The 24781-nt window shown below is 48.3% G+C and overlaps 1 protein-coding gene across 1 annotated transcript in view; it reads right to left on the bottom strand.

The window, feature by feature from the left end:
* Positions 1-24781, bottom strand: part of Rnf150 (ring finger protein 150) — a 111653-nt gene that overhangs the window by 17528 nt on the left and 69344 nt on the right. The window contains exons 3-6 of the mRNA XM_048333554.1: positions 20008-20258; positions 17414-17485; positions 15943-16025; positions 4205-4301 (exon numbers count right to left, since the gene is read on the bottom strand). Of these exons, the coding sequence (XP_048189511.1) occupies positions 4205-4301; positions 15943-16025; positions 17414-17485; positions 20008-20258 (503 nt within the window). The remainder of the gene's footprint in view (positions 1-4204; positions 4302-15942; positions 16026-17413; positions 17486-20007; positions 20259-24781) is intronic.

Genomic DNA, 24781 nt, shown 5'->3' with positions numbered 1-24781 from the left:
CTGCCTGAACTCATGAAAAGTCCTTTTAAAGACGGTGAAGGAAGGTCTATGAGGCCCGGGTGTGATTTGGGGTGTTTTTTTTTTTGGTGCTTTGGGCTGACCTTGAGCTTCGTCTGGAAGGACTGTAATTCCACGCCTTCCCATTCCCAGTGCGTGCAGAACACAGGGCGGGGGGCGGGGAAGAGGATTCGGAGTGGAGACCGGACGCGCAGGCGCAGGCCACACTCAACGCGCGTTCAAACTGCAACTCTGGGACTCCTGGGCCGCTGGAAGCACCAAGCAGGAGGTGGAGTGAGGGACCCCCCCCAACCCCCCACCCCGGTCTCTGCCCCTCCGTGGGGGGCACCACACTGGGCCTCCATCGTCAGGTGCAAGTCCCTCAGCGTCCCAGCATGCCTTTCTTCTCTCCGCGTTCTTTCTGTCTCTTCCGCCAGGGCGCCCATCCCCTAGAAGTCAGCTTGTCCAAGTTCACTGGACAGAGCGGCCAGCTCCCTCCACCTGCTCTCCCGAGGGACTCTGACATTTGGACGCGAGCGCTCTCGCCCCACGGCCGGGCTTTCCCTCTCCTGGTCTTTTCTCACTTGATTTCGATCTCCAGAAAAGGAAGCAACAAAACAACCCCAGGCACGATCCTGTCCCCCCCGTCCTCAGGAGTCCACTGCCGGCTTCTCGGTGTGACGGAACACCCACTGGAGGTGTGACTCACCTCCAGCCCCTGGACGGGGAGCGCCGTGGAGTCCCTTACCTCAGCGCTCTGGCAGTCCCTCTCTTCGGTGTCACTTGTCCCCCTCGCCATTCCTTTCCCATCCCAAAGTCTCAAGCTGACCGCCACCCCCCCCCCCCCGGGAAATCCCTGGGTCCCCTTATTCCAGGTCAACGTTACGTGTTTACTGAGTGTCCCTTCCCACGGTCAGTCCTGGGGCATCCCTCCCACGCTGGGGCGCTGAGGGTAAAGTGTTTGCTTTCTCCCCCCGGCCACGAGCATGGTCGAGAGCAGCAGTCACGCGGTGAGGACCATGAAGTGTACCGCTCACGTATGTGTTCAGGAATGTGGGTTTGAACCTGTTCTCTACGTCTCCGATTCCTGTCCTGAACACCTGGGCGTATTTGTATCTGATTAAGATTCGTGACAAGAGGACTTGAGCAAACACGCGAGAGCTGTAGAGTACCATGGAAAAAGGAAGCTACGCTACGGGGAGAGGTTCACTACGCAACGCTGACAGCGTTTTGAAATGAAACCCAAGTGTATTACTTCTAGGAAAAGTCACAATCCGAGTAAAAAAAAGATACCAAATTCTGCCTGCGAACGAATCCTGTGAAGGGATAGAAGTTCAGCATAGCTTCGGGAAGCAAAAATAAATGAACGGCTCACGGAAGACTGCAAACACCAGGTACACAGGCGTTTCTAGGAGAGGGCGATCAACCTACTTGTGCCAGGATAGTGGGGAGATGGCTGCTGGCTGGCGTACGGAAGACCCCCAGTATTAAGGCAGCTTGGAGAGTCACTAACCTGGGCTGGGCCTGACTGGGTAGAAAGTAGGATGGAAGCCCTGTGCTGTAGACCAAGGGACAAAATGCTTTCAATGGTCAAGAACCCCCAAACACTTCCAGTTAAGCATCTCTCTTGATGCAAAATATACTGGGGACAGGCACCCCCTGGTGGTGGGCATTTCTTGACCCATGAGCTGCGCTATCACTCTGCAGCTCCTTGCGTAGAAATCACTTACAAAAGAAGCGTCTCCAGCTCCTCACGCTTCACGTGGATCTATTTGTCTTACGGCATGGACGGGTTGAAAACAAAATAAAAAAATTGCAAACAAAATAAGATAACGGTACCGCCTGGATTTGAATCATCTAGCGGGTCATGGGTACAGCCAAGGTGTCTGTGAGCCAATGCTATTATTCCAAGGAGAATCCGTGTAAATTATAAACTATGATTCTGGGACTGAAAGCCTTGGAGACTTGGAAGTGCTATAACTTCACAGGCATTTATTGAACACTTAAGTCTATGAAAAGGACACAGGCATCCGTAGGCGCCATTTACCAGAGAGTGAAAGGCCCTTTTCAACGTTCCTTAAATAAAAAGGAATGGTAAGCCAACAGTGGTCACACAAGCCCACAGTCCTAGCTGTCTAGAGGCGAAGGCAGGAGGATGATGAGTTTGAGACCAGCCTGGGCTACGTGGCAAGTTCAAGGCCCTGCTGGGTTATACAGGGAGACACTGCCTCAAGAGACATGTTAACACCATTTCTTTAAACTGAGTTGAAAACTGCTGCCGAGGGAGCCTTTTCTAATCGAGGGAGCCTGACCATGACGCCATGCAGGGTTTTAATGAAGGAACCGAGACCACCCCTCGGTGCAGTGGGGAGCGTGGTGCTCTCTAGCGGCAGAGGCTGGAACGATGCCCTGGATTCCTCCCCAGCGGTGACTCTGTTATCCTCCAGGACAAAACAGAAAAGGCCTGGGTGGCAGGGAGGGCACCCCGTGCTTGGTGCTTTGGGAGCCTACCCTGCTAGTTGTGCTTTGTTTTTCTTGGAGGATGTGCCGTTCAATGGCGGTGAGCGTGGCTGAGAGTTCAAAATCCTTGGGGAAAAAAATCCAAAAGGTGCTACTGAGGTTTATTTTTCTCTGAATCAAGTAAAATCCTGGCCTGCCTGGTAGGCACCAGAGTACTTGCCAGAATGCCCAACTGCTACCTGTCACAAGCTCACTAAGTTGGAGAACAGTCCCAACGGCCGCTCGGGAATTCTATTTCAGCAGCCATTATTAGTCACATTTGTAACTCATCCGCAAGCAGCTCCTGGAGAAATTATACCTACCTCCAGGGGAAAAGTTTGGAGCCAGAAACTATTGAGTGCAAAATTGAAGTGGCATGCGGTTGCTTGGTTTCATTATCCTGACCGAAGATCGAGGCTGACACGTAGGCTCTGAAAAACATCCTGAGCCGTAGGAACTAGGTCACACTGTACAAGTGGCTTCTAATTATGAAGATGCTGGAGAGTTTAGATAGCAAAGGCACACACGGACACACCATATTTACACTCTCCCTTAAAATAGCCAGTTACAGTCAGAAGTACACAGAACACCAAGTTGGAAGTCTTTGGGTTTTGTTTTTGGCAATGATAGAGGTTAACTCAGGACCCCATGCTTGCTAGGCGGTGGCTCCGCTTCACCTCCAGCTCCTTTTTGCATTTATTATTCTTAATTATTATTCTTATTATTACCTGACAGTCCTGGGGCTTGAACTCAGGGCCTGGGCACTGTCCCTGAGCTCCTTTTCCTCAAGGCTAGCACTCTACCACTTGAGCTACAGCTCCACTTCCAGCATTTTCTGTGTATGTGGTCCTGAGGAATCGAACCCCGGGCTTCATGCATGCAAGGCGAGCGCTCTACCGCTGAGCCACATTCCCAGCTCCTGCACCGGTTCTTTCTGAGGTCGAGTCCCGCTGCACGCACAGGCTAGCCTGGGCTGCGACGCTATCTACCCGTGTTTCTCTTGTGTAGCTGAGGGTGACCGGGGAGTGTCACTGTGCCAACCACACCTGGCTATGGCGTCTCTCAAACTTCTTGCCCTGGCTGGAATCAAGATCAGATCCCTGAAAGCCACCTTTCCAAGTAGCCAGGATTCCAGGCTCAGGCCTCCATGCCCGGATTGGAGTCCGGTGGGTTCTCTTTTGTCACCAGCGCCTGGTAGAAAGGCTCGCTTCCTTGGCGGTAGTGGATTTTCACCTCGGGTGCCCTATGCATTTCCCACGCTGGCCTGATTCAACCTATGTCCAAGCCAGCGTCGGGTTTGTCTCCCCTCTCTCCGCGCGGGCTTGGATCTGGGAGCCCGGCTCGCGCCCTGCCCTCCTCGGCTCCAGGTGAGCACTGTGCCACGCAGAGCTCCTCCAGGACCACGCAGGGTGACGGCCGAAGAGGCCGCCAGCGGCGCGCCGCCCGTCCTACCCGGCCGGTGCCCCCGGGGGCTGTCGGCCGCGCACAAAGGCGGCGGCACGGGACCCAAAGGATCCCCACGTCCTAGGCCGAGCAAAAGCGAGAGGGGGGAACGTTTCAAGCGTGGGTTCCCTGGAGGCCCTCACTGGAGGCGGCCACGGCCGTGTGGCTGAATGGACACAGGAAACCCAGGGAAGAGGTCTGTCCCTGCTGGGGTGCCACGGGGGACAGACAGACATGACGGCGGCGTGGGCTGCGCTGTGCTTACCGGGATCCCTAGGGCTTTAAGAATGTTCATCTTGCACATGGGGCAGGTGCGATGGTCTAGAAGCCAGGGGTCAACACAGGACTTGTGGAAAAGATGCCTGCAATGAGAAGCAGACATCTTAGAGCGCCGGCAGGTGCAGTCTCTCCCTAAGTCCCCTTCAGCCCGGCCACGCGGCCGGCCTCGCGGAACCGCTGGGTGGCAGGGTCGCCCGCGCCCGGGGCGGAAGAAGGGTTTTCGCCGCTAGGGGTTGCGGCGAGCCAGCCCCAAGCGGTCGGGATCCCCAGGATTCGCAACTCATTCTCTCTTCCAGGTCCCGGAACACACAGAGCATGCCAACGTGGAGCGTGCTCCCCCCGTCTCCACCAGAAGAGCGTGGAACGGCAGGAACGCAAGTGGGGAGACGTGCGCAGGGCCCCGCACGAGGTTTCGACCCGAGCTGTTTTTTCAGAAATCTCCAATTCCTTCCCCTGCGAAATCTGAAGGCAGCCGCCAAGCACACACGGAGCTCTATTTGTAGCATGAAAGGGCGGGGGGGGGGGGGGGGAGGGTGGGGGGGGACGCCTGGAGCATGTCATGATACAAAGGACCTTTGACCTTGCTCTGGCTGTCAAAGCAGGAGCCCGAGAGAAAGGGTCCCCGGCGTGGGCACAAGCGAGCGGGCCGGTCTTTAGTAATGGGCTCGTCTGCGCTGTCAATCACCAGCACCCCCTGTTCTGAGCCTTCATCTGACAAGCAGGTGAACGGGGGAGCGGCAAGGGGGATCCCCAGCTAACTTTCCTCCGCTTACGAGACACCTCCGGAGTTGCCCATCCCGGTGTCTCTTCTCACTCTCAGAGACTTGGAGCAGCCATGTCCAGCATTTCCCATAGGGTGGGGGTATAAAGAAGAGCACTTCCTGTTTTCCTCCCCAGGGCTTCCTTGGAACATTCCACCCATTCCTGACTTTCTGCCCCATGGGGCACTAGTCCCAGAGACTCCCACCTGTTCCCCAGCTTTCGGCGTGTGCTCCAACAGCTCTGAAAAGCTCGTTTGCTTTGTGTCGGAGGGCTCCGGGTTCAAATGTTTACAAAAGAACTGGAGGAGAGTTAGTTCCGTTAAGCCGAGGCTCAGAAGCCCTCACACAGCCGGGATGGGCTGAGCTGCGAGGGGGATCCGACCAGGCTGGGGGTTTAGGAAAAGGAGAGCAAGCGAGCAGGAGACGCCATGGCGTCTCCCGGCCCTGGGTTCCAGACGCCCTGCAATCCTTCTACTGCTTGGCGGGTCAACCGGTCACCATTCGCCCCCAAGTAGCAAATGCCAGAGGCCGTATTCCACACCCAGAATGGTCGTGGGGGGCGGCCTGGCTCCTTACCTGGGGCTAGGGGGAGGGGGAGGGCAGACGTTCATCAGATCACATACAAATAGATGACGGAGTGGAGACGGGGGGGGGGGGGCCCACGGAAGAACAAGGGGTGCGACACGGGGCGGGTAGCCGGGAGGCTCACCGCAGCTCGGGTTGTGCGGGCTCTGTGGACACGGCTGCCACAGAGGGGTGGGGGGAGAGGAAGAACGTTCTGGGCTGAATGGCGCGCCGCGGCCCTGAGCTGGGTCGCCACCGTGCAGCAGCAAGCAGGGGGGTGACAAGCAGAAAGGGTGCCCCCGGGGTCACGCTGCGCTCCCCAGACACAGGCTCCTCGCGCAGACCTGCTCACCGGTCGGGGCTGTTTCCGGGGAACGTCAAGTATTCTGCTTCCCCTGACTATACCCAGGAGGCAGCAGGTGGCTCGTGCGTGGGGCGTTCCCACACACAGCAGCCATGATGCTGGCTATTTGAAGACTTGGGTAGGTTGCCTCCTGTCCTTACATCTCGGTTGGCCCTCCTGAACGATGGGGACGGTGGGGACTGGAGGAGTGAAGGTTTTCCTAGAACCTCCATGCTGGGGACCCAGTGACCTTCCCGGAACACCCCACGGTTGTTCTCACCCTGCCTGACCTCTGTGAGCTCCCCCAGGTCCACAACACCCAGAGCTGTCGGCAGACAACACCGCCCCAGCCCTTGGTACTCAGGTGTAGGCGGTACCCACGATTGGTTGACTTTGAGCCAAGGGGATTATCCTGACTCACCTAAGTAGACGTTATCCAATCACGTGAGAGGTTTTCCAGACTCAAGATGAGGTTTCCCTGTGAGAATTCTGCCCGTGACTGTAGCATCGACCCTGCCCAAGGGTTACAGGCCCTGAACCTACAATAGTTCCTGGCCGACGCTGTGCGATGGGGACACACCCCTCCCTCCCCTCCTCCGCCCGGTCATCCGCTCTCATTCACTCCTTCCTAAGCCTCCGTCCCGTTCCTCCGGCCTTCTCCTTTCTCAACGTGCCGTCTCCGCTGCGCCCCATTACCTTCCGCGGTCTGTTCCTGCCGCAGCATCTGAACCTCTCTCCACACTGCCAGGCCTTTTCCTGTTCTCGCCATCCCACTCACGGTTGCCAGATTTATCTTCCTAAAATAGAGCCCTGGTTACGTCACCCCCCCCCCCCCCCCCCGCCCCGTTCCATTCTGTTCTCTGCTGGGAACTGGGTGCGAAGATGAATAAGACAAGAGCCCTTCCTTCAAGCCCGTGCCACAATCCTCCAGTGACTCCTTACTGACAGCAAGGCCAAGACCGCTGAAATCCACACTCCTGGGCCCGCTGCTTGGGGACTTTCCAATCTCAAGCAGGCTTCCTTAGCCTTCTGTGAGATCCCATCCCTCACTGATGAAATTCTATGAATGACAAGCAGGTACAAGTCTTGCTGTATAGGGTGTTCATGACTGTAATCCCAGAAGTCAGGAGCACCGTGAGTTCAAGGCCAGCCTATGCTTGAATGCTTGCTACGCTCTCTCACAAGAAAACGAACTCCTTCCTTGACAAATCTTGGGGGATTAAGCTAAATTGTAAACTTAATTAACCATATTACTACCACCCCTGCGTCTTAATATTAGACATTACACGATGACTACAACTGCTACGCTCTAAGTGGAACCTTTCTAACAATGAAAGCAAACAGTTACCAACTAAAAAAGTCTTAAGGAGAACTGAAAGTAGAGAAGTGCTGAACTGACATATAGAGAGCAATCAAGCTCATTATTAAGTAAGATTCACTTTTCTAGCGTCATAATTCTGTGCTAACCATTGGACATTGAAACTCTATCCTCATAACTGTGGCCATAAAGCGTTTTTTGTTTTTCCCGTCCTAAATGGAAAGAAAAATAACAGTGGCCGGCGGACTAAAATATAGGGAAGGGATCTGGAACTTAAATACACCAATAATTAAGGAAACAGCTTAAAGGCAAAGTCAACCGGAACTCATCCCAGTTGTGGAATTCGCAGTGGCATTCTATATTTTAACAAACAGCGTGGGAAAGAAGGTGGAGAGGAGCTATAGGTCAAGAAAGTCTACCTCACCAAGATCCCGCCTGGCAAACTGGAACTACAACAGAAGGGGAGCAAAACTGGCTTCCTGCCCACTTACCAAAGCAAAGCAAACACTTTACAGTAGAAGCTTCCAACGCCTTTAGGCAGAGAAGATGCAGAATAGCTCCATGATGCTGCTGACATGCTTACGGCTAATCAGGCCTCCGATTTCTTTTAGGAGTCATGACAGACCAAGCTAAAAAACGTTTCCATACCCGTTGACTCTTGCTTTCTGTTGTTCTTTTACCCAAAGGTATGACAACCTCCCTCCGTGAACACGGTTTCTTCCCTTCTCCTTTCCATCTTGCTCACACGTGCAGGCCCGGTCTACGCTACGGTCTTGGAGTTGGGATCGGGTGCTGTGTTGTGGTCCCAGCGAACGCGTTTCGCTCTCCTTTGTGAAGCGCTGATTAGAAAGGAGGACGCACTCAGCTGCCCCAACCTGAGGCAGCACCGGCTACTTAACAAAGATAACCAGTACTTCTGCCAAAACGTTCCTCAGAGCCTGTGCGTCGTATTTACTAAGTGTCAATACCAAATGACAATGTCCCCTACTGGCTAGATCCCTACTGACCGCCACGCCCACCACAATCATCCCCGATGCTTGGAGGCCCTGTGAGTGAAAATCATTCTCCTTCCACGAGGAGGAAGCTAATGCTCATTAAAGTAAGCACCTGAGAGCCAAGTCCCAGCCTACTTAATTCCATGCTCTTCCTCTGCGCCCACCCCCCCCCAGGTCATGGGGAAGAGGGGGCAGCTGGGAAGTTTTCTCACTGTCGTTGCTCTCCAATTATTTTCCTCAAGCCCCTAACCTCTCTAGACCTTGATATCTTATTGATAAGATGAGGATTAATAATAATGCAAGGCCAGCTCGCTCTCTCTTTAAGGCATATATATGGGAACACTTTGCGCTTTCCTAGTTGCCAACCACGGTCATGTGACTAATTCTGGACAACAAGCTGTGAAGAAAAATGATCAATTTCACTTCAGGCCACGGCCTTTTACTATTGACACGGCAAACCCTTTGCTAGCCTGATCGCCGAGAGCAGGTCACCCCTGCTAACACGCAGTGACACAGATCACGGGTTAGAAAGCTTCAGCTCGTCAAGCTAGACCTTGCTTTTGCTGTTGTCGCAGCAAAACCTGCTCCATGGTCACACGGGGCTTGGTATAATGCTCACCGAGTAACAGCGACTTTAACTATCTCAAGTCACGTAGTTCAACTTGTAAAAGAGAGGTGGGCAATGAACAAAACTGCCGCGGGACAGGAAGCTGTCTCTTTGTGAGGAAGTTAACGCTATGGGATACAATCGTGCCTTTTGTACAGCCTCAAGGATGGGACAGACCGTGACGCATGCGGAGAGGAGGAAAAGGAGCTTGGGGAAGCTGAGCTGGGAGACGCGAAGCCCAAGGAGAAGGAGTCCACGCGCGTCTGGGGACAGGTCTGAGACGTTCAGTCGCGCTGAAATGCAGGCGGTTTTAAATGTAAGGACAGAAGGACATGGCAGAAGAGAGTCGGGAAGGACGAATCCAGTCCGGAATGGAGGAGATGGCTGAGAGGGAAAGGCAGTGGATGAGGAGGAAAGGAGCGGGCTGAGTGGTGTTGGTCTGCTACGCCTCCTACACAGAAAGCGATGCTGAGAGGTCAGCACCACTTCGGTGCCTGTGTTGATGATGCCAGGTAGGTGAGCATCTGCCCCCCCCCCGCCCCCAACTCCATCCCGGTGTTCTGTGGCTCTGTAGACGCAGTCCTGCCGATGGTCCCCACTGACTAAAGCCTTATCGTGAAAATTCCGCTCTCCAGATTCCTCCGCTTAGGGCGTGCAGACAGTGTTTAAAAGAAAGCCGGGAAAAGGGCTGGCACCCAGGTCCACTACCAATTGAATTCTGGTCACTGTTCCAAAGGTAATCACTGGGTTTTAAGATGCTAATCCGATAGCAGTGTCACATAACAGAGCTAATTAACAAAAGAAATGGTTGGGGGGGAGGAGAAGAAAGAAGAGATAAGAGAGGGGAGGAAGAGGAAGAAAAGGAAGAAGAAGAAGGAGGAGGAGGAGAAGAAGAAAAACAAAAAGAAAAAGAAGAGAAGGAATAATGAGAAGTAAAATCCGGAGTTAGAAAGCCTTAAGGGTGTCAAAGACACATTTCTTTGCAGACATATCCATGTGTCTAGGAAGCTGATTGTTAGCCATGTTCCCAGGCAGAGTGGATCAGAGCTGAGAGCAGGTGCGGGGAGCGGGGGTGGGGGGAAGGAGAGCTGACCAGAACCAGGGGCCCCCGGAAAGAGCTCTGGCTCAGACATCGGACCTGGCTCGGCTTTGAGCCTGTGAACCATCTTTTTGCACTAGTAGTGCTTTACTCTACTACAAGATACCATTATACAGTAGGTGTCAAAGTACTTTGTAAGTTATAGAGCTTTTTCAACGGTAAAACATCGTAAGAACCCACCATTTATTTCATTCCTCCAGCTCTCCAGTGTATGGGGTATAAACGCATGGAAGAACCCAGCCAACCAACGAAATCCACACAACAAAACGGTCACCGCCTCCCCTGGTACTGCCCGCTCCTCTTGCTACTGAACTCAGTGTCCTCGGTTCCTTTTAGAACCAGAGCAGGAGACGCTGACTTTGGGGGTGCAAGTTAACCAGGGACTTGTGTCGTGTCTCTTATTCCCAAGGGTTCTGGTGTTCCAGGCTCTGCGCTCATCACCTGACCCTGTTCTAACTGTACCATCTGGCTGGGGCAGCAAAGCTGTTGCCTGTGTCTGTGTGTTCAGTTGATTGACAGGACCCGGGAACAGGACCCTGAAGTCAGAATGCCATATTTAACAAGGTTATTATGGTGTAAGACTTTGCCTTACTCACGCAGCATTTGCTCTGTTGAAAAGACAACAGAAGTGCACGCGTCAGATACCATCTGCCAGACTCCCTCTTCCTGCCTGTGTCCCTCCTTTAATTTTTTTAATTAAATGGATGCAATCATTGATAGTACACATGACAAGGTGGAGTAATCAATGGAAATACTATTGGCCAAACTTCGAATGTCAAAATGAAGTCATTTTGACTAGCATGTAAAGGGAACCACTGCTTTAAAATTCTACGCAATCTCTTCTGTGGTACTTTAATTTCTTCTCCATTAAGTGAAGTTGAGTACAAGAGGCCATGTAAATCTCAAGGGAGCCCGGGGACTTCTCAGGGGGTTCGGTGCGCATTGCTTGGGCGAAAGGCACAGGCCTCGGTCACCCCGGAAAGAACCACTCCTGCTCCTTTATCTGCTGGCTTCTTCCATACAAAAGAATGTTTTGGGGCTGGGAATATGGCCTAGTGGCAAGAGAGCTTGCCTCATATACATGAAGCCCTGGGTTTGATTCCCCAGCACCACATATACAGAAAACGGCCAGAAGTGGCGCTGTGGCTCACGTGGCAGAGTGCTAGCCTTGAGCAAAAAGAAGCCAGGGACAGTGCTCAGGCCCTGAGTTCAAGACCCAGGACTGGCAAAAAAAAATGTTTTTCCAATTCATCTGTACCTTGCTATACATGAAGGTATAGCAGTAGCTGTTTCTCTTATGGACACGTAGAATTTCATTGGACAGATGCTCCCCAATTCATTGACATTTTCTTTCTTTAGTCAGGCATGTGGGTTGTTTCCATTTGGTAGAAACCTGTGATGGCCATTCTTGGGCAAGTCTTTCTGTGTACATCAGCATTCTCTTGGGAGTGTAACCAAGATTAGGATTTCTATGTCACAGAGCTACTTATGTAAGCACTAAATTATTTTTTTAATAATTTCTAAAACTACAGGATATTGCTTATTTTTTAATATTAACTGAGAAAGTAGGACTAAGATATTGGTACCTTCATTCGACAATATTTAGGAATACACATGCCTTGTTAGCAAATATTCATTACAAAATCTCAATGTGCCAATAACTGTTATTTCTGAATCATGAGCTTATTTGTTTTTTGCTCACTGTATATTTTATTTTCAAAAATTTTCCAAAACAGTAGAAGAACCTTACAAGTTATTTTTTTCTAAAAAGAAAAAAAAAAAAAAGCGCTACCTCCTGAGTTCAAGCCCCATGACTGACAAAAAAACAGTTATACATAGAATGGTCTATGACGTAATTTGTATAACATGGAATGAAAGAATAAGTCAAAGGTAAAGGATACCCCTGACAATCATCACTTTCATCAAGAAGAGGAACTTAGAAAAAGGTTGTCCCCAGCCAAGCGAGGTAAAGTCGTCAGTTCAGGCCATTTCTGCCCAGCTAGAAAGGCTTCCTTTGTGTTGTCCTTCGCCTGTGATAAGTCTCATCATCAGAATCCTGATCACATTACAGCATTTTACAAAGGTCTTTCGCTTCTAAAGACATTAAGCTTGCCTCTCCTCACAGAAGACACCCAGTCCATTTAACTCATCTTAAATCAAAGTGCTGTCTGGGTGTAGAGATCTTAAGGGGATAGTGTCTATTTTCTTAAGTACTATTTGGTGACATTGAAAGTATGTTCAGCATTACCTCAGGTGACTATTTTTCTACGGTCAGGTTTTAGCTGTCAGGGAGTATGGCCGAGAGCGGGCTCCTCCCCTGAAACGAGAAGTTCAGAAATGAGCTTCAGGGCCCGGCTTTGGTGTTGCCTCTTTCGTCCCTAAGGGATCATGACATACAAACCGCAGGGAAGTTTTGGGAGAAGATAGGGTGGTGATGGACTGCCCAGGCGGGCTTGACCGAAGCATTCAGTGAAGACGAAGGAGACGCTCTGGGAAATACCCAATAGTCCACCGAGACGTTCGCTGGACACAAGCCATCGATGGACACTGCAAGCTCTGAGTCGTCTCTCATAGGAGAGACACTCTGTAAATCCTCCTGATTCCATTTGGAGAAGGCTGGGCCTCTGGCAGGTAAGTCGCTCTGAGTCTCAGGACACCTGCTTGTTCAGAAAGCTTTGCATGCTCTCCTACTGCTCCCCAAGGAGCTGTTTCCACCAGGTGTCTCCAGAGCAGCTTTCCTGGGAGGGGAAATGGTCTCCGGGCCTCCGGGAGGTCAGGGTTGTCTAACACCCAGGCAATGTCAACAGTGCTAATGTTCAGGGTTCCCCCCGGAAACCACTGCTTATCGATCCCAGGGAAACCCAGAAAAAGTGCGCGCCAGTGATGCACTGTCGCAGGAAGTGATCTGCAAACAAAGCCAACGTCGGGGAGGGCACGGCAAAAGAATAACTTGAGCTTTAGAGAATGCTATGGGTGATCTGGCTCTGATAATAACGAGCCATCGGGACGCAAGGCTTGGACTAGCCACAGACGCAAATGGCAGTACCGACGGGGGACAAGCTTCTGTTCTTCCACAGCGGGTGGGGTAGTGCACTGCGAACAGCCCCCAAATGGGATTATTAAGAAGGATGTTCAGTGGGAGCCTGGACACTTTGCTGTTTTAACTCAGTGGAAAATTCTAGTTGCATCAGAAAAAGAGCCTTCAAGAGAAGCTTCTACACCATGTGCCACCCCAGGGCCCTTTGTTGATTTATTTAAGTAAGAGCACCATCAGCACTGGTTACAGTTACAGTGTCCCAGGCAAGGTCAAAGTGAGCACCGACAATCTATTTCTAGCAAATTCTTATCATGATCTTTGAAGGAAGGGGATAGCAAAATGGGCATGCGAGATAAAAGGAAGGAAGCACACGGCCAAGTATCAGTAAACAGGAAGGGAATACATGTTGGCAGTAGTTACTTCAATGAAGGAATTATGTAGCTAGTTCTATATTTCACAAATTTTCCACAGCACGTAAAGGACAAATGAAACTACAGAATATGAAGGCATTGCTCTTTCTGTGGAATATTCCCTCAATTCCTTGTGCCTGGTATTAGTTCTGCCAGTTCTCAAAGTATGTGTTATTATGACTGCTTCACGTTTCATTCTATACCCCGACTCTGTGTTGGAATTTCCGCCTTTCCTTCTAGATTATTCCCTGTAGAGAACACAGACCCTGCTATTTTTCCTTTTGTTTCTGGTGCTTCCGACTATTTCTGGTGCGAAGTTCCTATAAAGTATCTCTTGCTGCCAGCCTTATATTCCTTTAGTTATTTTTCTAGATAGGGTCTCCTGTTGTTTGCCTGAGGACAATCTTGGACTGTGATTTTCCTATTTATGTTTTATAGGTAGCTGATGGGCAAGTACCAGCACTAACTTATTTGTTGAGATGGGGGGGTCTTACTAACTTTTGGCCTGGGTTAGACTCAGAATACAGTTTTCCTGCTCTCTGCCTCTCAAGTAACTTTGATTATAAACATAGGCCACAGCCCATGTATGTATATATATACATATATACCTATATATGTATATTCATAGCCATATATATCTGCATACATATACATATACATGTCTATCTAGATAGATTTTTCTTGGTTCCATTTGGAAAATTCTCTAGCTTCTTAGGAAAAAGCAGCTACTTCGCTGTAATTGGCTGTAGCTATTTTATTTTATTTTTTATTAGTTAAAGACTCATGGGCTGGGAACATGGCCTAGTGGCAAGAGTGCTTACTTTGTACACATGAAGCTCTGGCTTCGATTCCCCAGCACCACATATATAAAAATGGCCAGAACTGGCACTGTGGCTCAAGTGGTAGAGTGCTAGCCTTGCGTAAAAAGCAGCCAGAGAAAGTGCTCAGGCCCTGAGTCCAAGGCCCAGGACTGGCCAAAAAAAAGTATATATATATATACATAGTTAAAGCCTCCTAAGACTTTAAATGATCTCTTAGTAGGGAAGTAAAGGGCAACGCATGACTTGCTTATGACATCAGGCTTTACACATCTTGATCAAAACACTGCAGCCCTGGGGGCTGGGGATATAGCCTAGTGGCAAGAGTGCCTGCCTCGGATACACGAGGCCCTAGGTTCGATTCCCCAGCACCACATATACAGAAAACGGCCAGAAGCGGCGCTGTGGCTCAAGTGGCAGAGTGCTAGCCTTGAGCGGGAAGAAGCCAGGGACAGTGCTCAGGCCCTGAGTCCAAGGCCCAGGACTGGCCAAAAAAAACCCAAACAAAAAACACTGCAGCCCTGAAGGTCCAGAGGCGTTCTGCACTTTTCATGCTGCCGTCTCTGGATGTTTCTGGAAGTCACTGACTGAACACTCAGTGTCATGTCCAGAAAGAAGGTAGACAGAGTGGCTGCACACACAGAATCCACCGGCACTTTGTGGACCCCACGTGTAATTTTGTCTTAGGGACAGACGGTCAGCCGTCTCTAAACCAAGGAGAGCGAACCACTCTTAGTGTTAACCGTTCCCATTTTCCTCAGAGCCCATTTGCCTAGGAGAACTTCAGGTTAGATCTGTCCGCTTTCATCTATTTGAGTGCTCAGTTCTTTTTCATTTTTTGTCATTTTGAGCTTACGAACCCAGCCCCTAGAGGCACGTTTTATTCCTTTTGTCTGTCTAATACATAGATCTCAAATTTGCATTGTCTTAAGGGACCAGTGGATTTCTTTTATATTTTTAGTCACACTTGTCTGCTTCATTTACTTTTGAATTTTCTAAGAATTGCGACAGCCAATCTTTCTCTTGAAGAACATTGCGTCAAAGCATAATTTTACTTTATTTTTAGGATCATTGCAAAGATGTAAAAATACTAGAAGGGATTTCAGTGGAGGAGGATAGAGCTTTTATGTAACTTGAAAGCACTTGTCTTAATGGAAGTGTTCACGTTTATTGCATTTCAGCAATTTAAAAAGACTCTATGGAGCTTTAACAGTGAACTTCAGTAAGGAAGAAGGGTTAGGGTTAAATGACAACCATTTGAAGAGTTTCCCCAGCACTACCTATGGGTGTTTCGGTGTCGAGTCCAGAATTTGGCAAGGAGGGGGGTAGGTGACGATCCCGTTCTTCTTTTATTAGTAATAAACACAGGGAAGTTAAGGGACACACAACCTGCCTTTGGCTTCCTACTGACTCCTTCCTGTCCATCTTCTGGATGCGGAGCTCTGTGTTCACAAAATAGCGTCTATTATTTTTGTTAAACAGCCCCAGTCAGTGCCACGTCAGTCAGACCCAGAACCGCCGAGCGCATCTCGGTGGGGCTTGTCCTTCAGGAAAACTCAGGTCACATTCTCTCTCGTGTGGTTCGTTTGCCACTTGCGTTGATAGAGAGAGTGGATTAGGAGAAAAAGAAAAAAGATATTTCTAATTTCCAGAGACAGAGCACCTTCGAGGTCCCACGGAAAGCGGCCGCGTGTTCGCCACGTGGTTACGCGGCCACAGCAGCCCCGGGCCCCGTGTGGCCGGCGCTCTCCGCCCGCCCCCTCGGGACTCACCGGCAGGGCAGGATTCTGACCACGTCGTTGGGCTTGTACCCTTCGATGCACACGGCGCAGTTGTCAAAGTCGGACTCGGTTTCCTGCAAGGGAAGCAGCCGGATGAGCCTACGCGAGGTTCTCGGGGGGAAACGGCCACCGGCGGCCAGCGCGTTCAGCAGCCCCCGTGCCGGTTCCCGCCCTCCGCCACGCCCTCCCGGCTTGGTGGCCTTTCTGGGGCCTCCGTTCCTTCCTGGGTTCCCCGGCGGTGCTACTGTGAGAGAAACCATCCATTGTCTCATGTACCATCCCCGGCAACGCTACCGATCACGACTAGGCGTGACGCGTCCAACGCCTGGGGATCGGAAACACCCGAGTGACACGGAACCTCCCGATTCCTTTTGGATTTAAGGGTTTGTAAAAGAAAGAAATGCAAAGGGAAGGAAGACAGTTCTAACTTTTCCACGTGGACATAGCTCTTTTCAGCCCTTCTACTGTATTGCTCGCGGAACAGTCCTTGCACTTTTGCTTTTCTTTACTTTCTCTCAAGTGGGGGGAAAATTAATGACCAAAATGTTAACTTTCAATTCAACAATCCTTTCAACTAAGTTTTACCCCATTAAATCCAATGTGTTTTCCTATGGGTTAAAAAACAACACAACAAAACCCCAGCAGCACGTCATTTGTGAGGAAAATGGATTATCCATGCTGGGGACCTGTCGCACACGTGCGCGGCTGGGAACCTCGTACAATGCCCCGAGGAGCCCTAACTCCACGTGCCGTGCTCCAAATCCGTTCCTCCACGCCTTTCCCGGGGGCTGAGGGACCCTGCAGGCCTGCAGGCTGAGAGCACGTTGCCTTTCTAGCCTTCCTCAAGGTGGGCGATTGCCTCTGGTCTGACGCGGCCACTCTGCAGGGAGGGAGTCTGTGGCCATGACTTTGGAGTTCTACGCTGAGCTCCGAGGGAGCAAATGTCCTTCCTGCATTTAAACCCCGGATGTAAGTGGAGAACATAGCTCAGCGCAGAAACCCGTCTTTTCTGGGCCGATTCCTGGAAACACCTTATCGGGTCCTAATGCTGGCGGTAACTGTTTTGCTTTCTCCTTATTGGGTTGAAGTAATGAAATTCGGTTTGAATGTTGCGTTTTGCTTCCTTGTCTTTCTTTCTTTGGCACTGGCCATTCGAAAGCTGAATTTGAGGCCCGTTTCTCTTCTATCAGCTCATCTGTGCAACACACGCATCCTGCCTTTGTCTCTGCTGTTGGATGCTTGCTTTTCAATTGCTTTAAGTGATAGGTTAGAGAATACAGATATGTAGCAAATACCTGTAGGCAGACTTCTAGCATGTAATTCCTTTTTACCATACCTCCTTCTTTCCTACCCTGGTTGCCAAAAACGACAGGAGCTTCTTTGAATAGCTTCTAGTTAAAAAAATAAAACAAACGAGCAACAACAACAACAACAACAAAACAGAAAAGGAAGAGGCGGTTACCTTGTCACCCTTCTTGATGGTCCTGACCTGGAGCTTGCTGATGGCTTTCTTGGCTGCATCTCCCAGTCGGCGCTGCAAAACCAAAGGCTGCTTGTTAGTCACAAAGACATGCGACTCGGCACCGCATTTCTGATGTCGTTTGGCAGGGCAAGGCAGCTGTCTCTGAAATCACGTCCGTGTGGCGTGGACGTTAAGGACGGCGGCCGGCAGGGCCGGGGCAGAGAGAGCCCACTCCCCTGAGCCCACGAAGGGGCTCTTGTCACCGGGTCCCTCCCTGCCACCAAGTCTACAGGGAAGGGAGATGTCCAAGCCCTGCTCAAACTGACCCCTTGCACGGAGCCCGGATGGAGAAGGCTGGCATAGGAGCCTGAAGTCTGCTGCCAGAGAACACTCTTTCCTCGGCGAATCGCAGAAGCGGGAATCGCAGAGCCGAAGGGAGGCTCAAGGGCCGCTCCAAGCAGCCCCGTGTTAGCTTCTCTTCCAGGCGAAGCTTCCCGCTTCCCTGCTCTCTGGATGTTCTCCAACCAACACGGATTCAACCTTTTTTTGTTTGTCTGTTTGTTTTTCCATTAAACAAATAGCAGGGGTTGGGTACCTTTCATTTTTCAATTGATTTGATCCGAGCAGGTACAAGAAAAATATTGACCAGTTACCGAGCTCTTAACAATTGTCAAGATGATTTGTCTCATGGTAAACAAAACCAGAACATGTATTAATATGAAAAAGTTCTAACAAGGGCAATGAGCACCGGCAGGTCTTAGTTTATCCCAAGACACATAAATTAGTGACCGTCTCACTACTGAAGAAACCGCGAAAAAGCAAGACACTTTCCTCTTTATTTCCTCTGTGTCAGAAATGCAGTGAAGGGGATAAAAACAAAATAACCGAGGGACACAAAGATGCAAAACACACTACTGGGTCTTGGAAAACGATATCCTAAGCCGGGCACCGGTGGCTCAGGCCTGTCATCCTGGCTACTCAGGAGGCTGAGATCTGAGGATCACAGTTCAAAGCCAGGCCGGGCAGGAAAGTCTGTGAGACTCTTATCTGAATGAACCACCAGAAAGCTGAAGTGGTGCTGTAGCTCAAGTGGTAGAGTGCTAGCCTTGCGCTGTGAGGAAAAATAATGAATTCTATATTGTAAAGATGGCCAATAACCTTGATGAATAAGAAAATAACCGACAACTTTACTGAAAAGCAACCAAGTGGTCTAAGCAGGTATTTCATAGGGAAACATCAACTTTCCTACTGTACCTCAGAAGATGTATAGCATCTCTTCTAATTAAAAATGCGATACCATTTCTGATTGATCAAATCACAGAATAAAAGCTAAAAGGTGTTCTTGTGAGGACATGGTAAACTAATTTCTAGATACTGGTGGGTTGGAGTACAAATTGTTCCCATACTTCCTGGCAGACAATTCTGCATATCTCTTATAGTTTAAAATACATATTCCTGTGCTCTACCAAACTACAATACACTTTCAAATACACTGCAAAGCACATACAAATGTTTTTTCTTTAAGAAACAGCATGTCTGTCCGGGCACCGATGACTCACATCTGTAAGACTCTCTACTCAGGAGGCTGAGATCTGAGGATTGTGATTTGAAGCCAGCCTGGGCAGGAAAGGCCATGAGACTCTTATCGACAATTAACCATTTAAAACTGGGAAGTGGAGAGGTGGCTCAAAGTGGTAGAATGCTAGCCTTGAGCCAAAAACAAAAACAGAAATAAAAACAAAAAAAAAATCCAAAAAAACAAAACTCAGGGATAGCACCCAGGCCCTGGGTTCAAAGCCCCATGACCAACAAAGAAAAATAAAAGTCTCAACATGTCTGTTAATAGGAGGTGGCTAAATAAATGTGACATACATGGGCCACAGAGTGCTTGCTATGTCCCCTTCAGACATGAGGCCGCCGCAGCTTGGTGTAGGAGCTCAGACGAAGGGAGAGAAGGCATGGACAGTAAGCATGCCTTCATTTTGTTTGGGTAGCATGCATACATGTATACATATACAGAACTATATGCATTTATACGTGCAGAAAATAGCCCAAGAACAGTAAAAAAAAAAAAATCCCTGGAGTAGAACGTGAACGGCGGTAGCAAATACATGGAAAGGAATAGCTTTTCATCATATTCAATTTTAGACAGAAGCAATTGCTTTAAAAATAGCCTTATTTTTTAAAAACCTCTCTTCTTCTGTGACAGCAGAGGAGAAGCGTGGCTCTTTCCAATTACGTTGGTGCTATCAGCATACCCTAGGCTCCTGTCCCCTTTTTCTTGGCTATTCTTGGCTTAATTAAATAAAGAATTATCCCCTCAAAAGCAGTAAACACGAGAGATGAACCATGCCATCTTACACACCACATCTAGTAAGACATCAACATACAGATACATAAGAGGCATCTGATAAAGCTATTCCAAGGCCAGCAGTGTTTTTGTTGAGTGGAAATTGCAGGGTGTTTCAACTTTACCTTGATACTTTCTGACATTTCTTTTTTCGAAGTTCATACAGTGACGTGCATTGCTTTTGCAGTAACTTTTAAAGATTATGATTTATATGTATTTTTATTTAAAACTCTTGGCTACTCACCTGGTTCCTGTCCCTGGCGTTTGCATAACGGAACCTCTGGATGTAATAAAAGACCAGCCACGCCAGGGATATGATCATCAGCACAATGAAGGAGATGGAGACAAACACCACGGAAGTGCGGCTCACGTATTTCTGCAAGTTCCGCGTCCCAATGGTGATGTACATGGTGACCGTGACGTTCCTCTCCAGCAGGCTCACTATCTCCTTGCCCTTCGGCTCCGGAATCATGATGGCCACGATGTCTTCTACACCTGCAAGCGACAAGAGGGGTCGTCGTGGTAAGAAGCATCCGGGCTCACAGAGACTATAACACTGCTTCTGAGAATCCTAGGCCAGGCGGAGACGGCTAAGATTCCACCTTTCTCCAGTCACCTCAGGAGCTTCTCTCCTGTCTACACCAAAACACCAAGATGAGGTTCATGACCTTGCCCCCAGGAAGGTCATGAGGAAGGCACTCCTCCATCTCGCTAGGTGCTGAGCCTGGTTTGGACCGAGGGCTTCAAGTCCCCCAAGGAGCGCGGAGGACGAAACACCTCGGTTCGTGCTATCTGCCTGGTTCTCTCTGTCTCCCTCCCGCCGGGCTCACGGAACCCGGGAACCTTCAGGTACAGAGTTCCGCAGGCCCTCCTCCAGCAATTTCCTCTGGATGCAAGCAACCGAAAAAAACAGGCTTTCTAGCCAAGATAAAATGATGCTCTCAGAGAGCGATTTTCTGCTTATTTTACCTAACGTAAGGGAAGCCACTTCGTGACCTGATACCATGCAAAGGTAAGCTGAAGGGTGGAGAATTCCGGGACTGTCCCACCTCCCCTTTTCTCGACTGTTCCCACCACACTGCCTCACTGGCCAGATGGTTCAAAGCCAGCGGGCCTGTTCTTAAGCCTGAGTCACGCGGGTTTGAATGCACGGGGTGACCTCTGAGAAGGAGACCTACTTGGGGTCTTTCTGTAAGGATGTGACACCAGACTCAAAGGAACCAAGCTGTCACCAGGCTGGTTACACGAGAGACAAGGCCGGGTTCTGTATGGGTGTTCATGGATCAGCTCAGACCAAACCCACGAGAAAAGGCGTGAGACCCTAAGGGCAGGCAGCCTCACGCCCACGTGGAAATAACCCGCCATGTGAAGGGACCTCATGCCATGTTCTAACCTCAGGATAAAATGAGACCCAGCTACAGTTGCTTACGGTGGGCTCCCTCTTGTACCGCCGTCGGTAGGGGGCAGACAGCCTACGTTGGCTCAGGACGCTGCAGGTGTATTAGAAGTGATTTAGGGCTTCCCTTTACCTTGGTCTCTATTCAGGATTCCAGTCTTACAATCTTGGTCGTGTTTCCCTGTGGCCGAAGAACCACTTCCAAAGCTCACTACATTAGCATTCTTTCTTTCTCATTATGAAATGCTTTTCTATTATTAAACAAGCCAGCTGCATACAAGAGTGGCTGTGTAATAAATCATGTGTGTATTTTGAGATTTCATGTGGTGGTTCCACTTAAATTCATAAAGTCATTGACTGTCCGGGTTGTTTTGTTTTGGAGAAATACTTAAGATTGATGGCTCGAATTCCAACTTTATCGAATCCTGCCGCTCCTTTTCCTTTTGTGTTTACTTTGGCCAGCGGCTCCTGTGGTCTGGGGTTTTGCAAGGGATTAAGGCTGCTGGCAGGTTTAGATTCTACAGAAACATGATCTTCTTTGTACACTGGACTAGTCTGGCCCAGGGAAGTTCACCCCAGTGGTGCAGCTATTTAGGTAATGGGAGAAATCATAAGCTTTCATTTCATTTAGTCCCTAAATATATATTCATTAGACACATTCATTTAAAGCTCTAGAATTAGATTGCTTTCGTGGGCAGTATTTTGGGGGACCATTGTGAGGATTCTTATTCTTAGGCATGCATAAATTTATTGTTTATTTTAGTTGGCAAATTCCATTAATACATTCCTTAATGGCTCCCAATTTTGGTACTCGGATTAAAATGTTTATCTCCATCCAAGAACATAGGACTACTCACCTAAAATAGCTTGTTGAATTTCTGCATTTACATCTCAAACAAATCCAAGTGATTTCATAACAACATTTTATATACATATGTGTGTGTATGTATGTGTATATATACATATATGTTACAATGGATTGGAAGAACAGAGATTAGAATGATACACACACATGTGTGTATATGTATATACACATATTTATTATAATGGATAGGCAAAAAGCAAGAACGTAACACAATTAAGATGAGATTTATCTTTTTAAATGAAAATTTCAGGTCTACTTTGCACTTTGTTTTTTATTTTATTTTTTGTGAGTTTGACCTATGTCCCCTAGGTGACTAGTCTTGTAGCTCTTAGCTTATTTCCTGTCTGGTAGCTGAAAGCACTCCCTCACTATTTTCCCAACCCCCACTCTATAGTTTTCCTACTATATACTTACACTTTACAAAACAAACCACAGAGTCCAAGACTTAAGTGGGTCTCTGCAATTAGATGGTACATTTAAAACCTCCACTGACATTTTAAAAAATGAGCAACCAAAATTTGATCTCCAGAAACCTTTAAATTGCTCAGTTTCTGTTATCAGGGACTTGAGAAAGCCCTTTTGCTTCCTGTAGGGAAAAGTACAATTAACTATGCTAAAACACTTAAAAAGAAACTTAAATGCTTAGATTTGAGATGTCTGGACCACTTTGCTTTGTTTTGGAGGTACTGGGGATTGAACTCACGACTCTGTGCTTGCTAAGCAGGCACTCTACCACTTAAGCCATGAACCCAGTTCCATCACTACCACTGTTGAGCCTTTATTATACATTTTCTGAGAAAGAAAAACTCAGAAGTGGGGCGATTCTATTATCTCAATGTCAGTCTTGTTAATTTTAATATTTATAATTCATTTCAGTTCTGGTGATGGATATAATTCTAGACCTGGGGGCAGGTCCAGAAAAAGTAGAAGCATCTCTAGTTCCCACTGCCTCTTTTAACGATGTAGCTTCTTGGCTCTATTCATTTGGCTCTATTTCCTTTGGTCTTAGCAGGTAAATAAGAATTCAGAACAAAAGTTCACCGAGACAAACAATGTTTAAGAACCAGGAAAACCTCTACTTGTAAATTCAAGCCAGATTGTTCAAATATTGCACTAAAAAATTTTGCAAAACTAGAAGAGTAGCAGATGTTATGCAGAGTCTGTAGGCCCATTCTTCCCTATGGGTTTTGGCTGGTGTGTGGGCAGCCTTCTCTGAATTCATGGGGTCAGAACTCAATTTCAGTCTCTTGCATTCTTCCCCCTTCCCAATTCCATGATTTGTCTTGTTGTTGTCTTTTTAGGATGTTGGTAATTTTAAGAAAAACTTTTGTTCCATTTGTAGATTATTTTGTATTTATACTCTTGAAATCGACTGTAATTTAAATATTTGTCAGCGTTGGATTACCATCTATTCTCAAGTAATGCGTGAAATTATTTTAAAAGCTGTAAAGTACCACGTAAATGCAAAACGTTATTACTTCTTTCTGCCTCAAGGTAGTATGGTTGAATACACAAGAGTGCAAAAATCCTAAATGAGGGAGTCCCAATGGAGTCCCAACATTATAGTAAAACAATGTTACTGCCCAAAGGAGCTTTACCGTGGTAATATGAAGATGATTTAATATTACAAAATAGGTTGATGTTTCCTAGTACATCAGCAAGCTAAAGGAAGAGAGTATGTGATGATTTCATATAGTAACGCATCCTCTGATAGTTGGTCTGCTTTTCCTCCTTGGTCTCAGTGAGAAGCATCGGTACCCAGCTTCCCTTGCAGCTAGATGTGGCCATATGCCTCACATTTGGCTACTAAGGGCAAACGGAAACCATGTCTTCTGTTCCAGGGTCTTGTCTTAGTAGGGAAGAGCGCAAATATTATTTATAACGTCCCGTGACCATGCATGAAAGCCAATGTACTTTTGCTACTAAAACCAAGAAGGCCACTTAGTAAGCTATGATACTCAATATCAACATGCAAAGGCAAAGAGCTTCTGATACACCAGCAATGCCTAACTGGAAAAAGTAATGGGGAAAATGATTTGCATATACTAGCTGTGGAAGCTGTATGATGACCAGGAATAAACTGAGGAAGGGGTAGCCCTCTATTTAGAAAACTGTCCAATAAAGTTTCTCTGGAAGATGTAAAAAGTGTCTGAAGAAACAGAATTTTTAGCCAGAGCGTTAGTAGTTTAATCTTACATATTTCCCACCAAACACATGTGGTTTTAGTTGTACATGTACAATAGCTATTTTGTTGCTGTTGTTGCAATACGGTCAGTGAATATAGTTTTTGAAGTTGATCCCGGGCAATTCTTTGGTCATACAATCAACAAGGCTTATTTGCTAGCCCATTTCTGCTGCAAGAAAAGATTCAGACAAGGATATAATACTCCTCCTTTTAAGGAGTTGGCATTTTAAAGGGAATGTCACAAGTCTGGAGATCATATTGAAGTCCAAATAAAGAGCAAAGGCATACAAAACTTTCTCAGGGGAATGGAGATATTCTTTTACATGAATAAACTACTGGTATTAGAGCAAATTTTAGAAAGTGATTTAAGAGCCAGTATTACTTCTCTCTTTTAAACAAACACCCAAAGCTCACTTTTTCTGAGCAGGGAAGTAAATACTCTCCTCATGTCAGCTTTCTGAGACCAATACAATGACAGAATTGGGCAGGTAGGTTCCTGGCTGGAGTTTCATCATCTCTGACACCAATGATTCCTTCATTTTACAGACAAAGAAAATGATGTTGCCTAGCCT

The sequence above is a fragment of the Perognathus longimembris genome, chromosome 24 (assembly GCF_023159225.1).
Source record: "Perognathus longimembris pacificus isolate PPM17 chromosome 24, ASM2315922v1, whole genome shotgun sequence".
NCBI classification, from domain to species: Eukaryota; Metazoa; Chordata; class Mammalia; order Rodentia; family Heteromyidae; genus Perognathus; species Perognathus longimembris.
The sequence above is the reverse complement of the archived record's forward strand: the minus strand, read 5'-3'. Positions and strand labels throughout refer to the sequence as shown.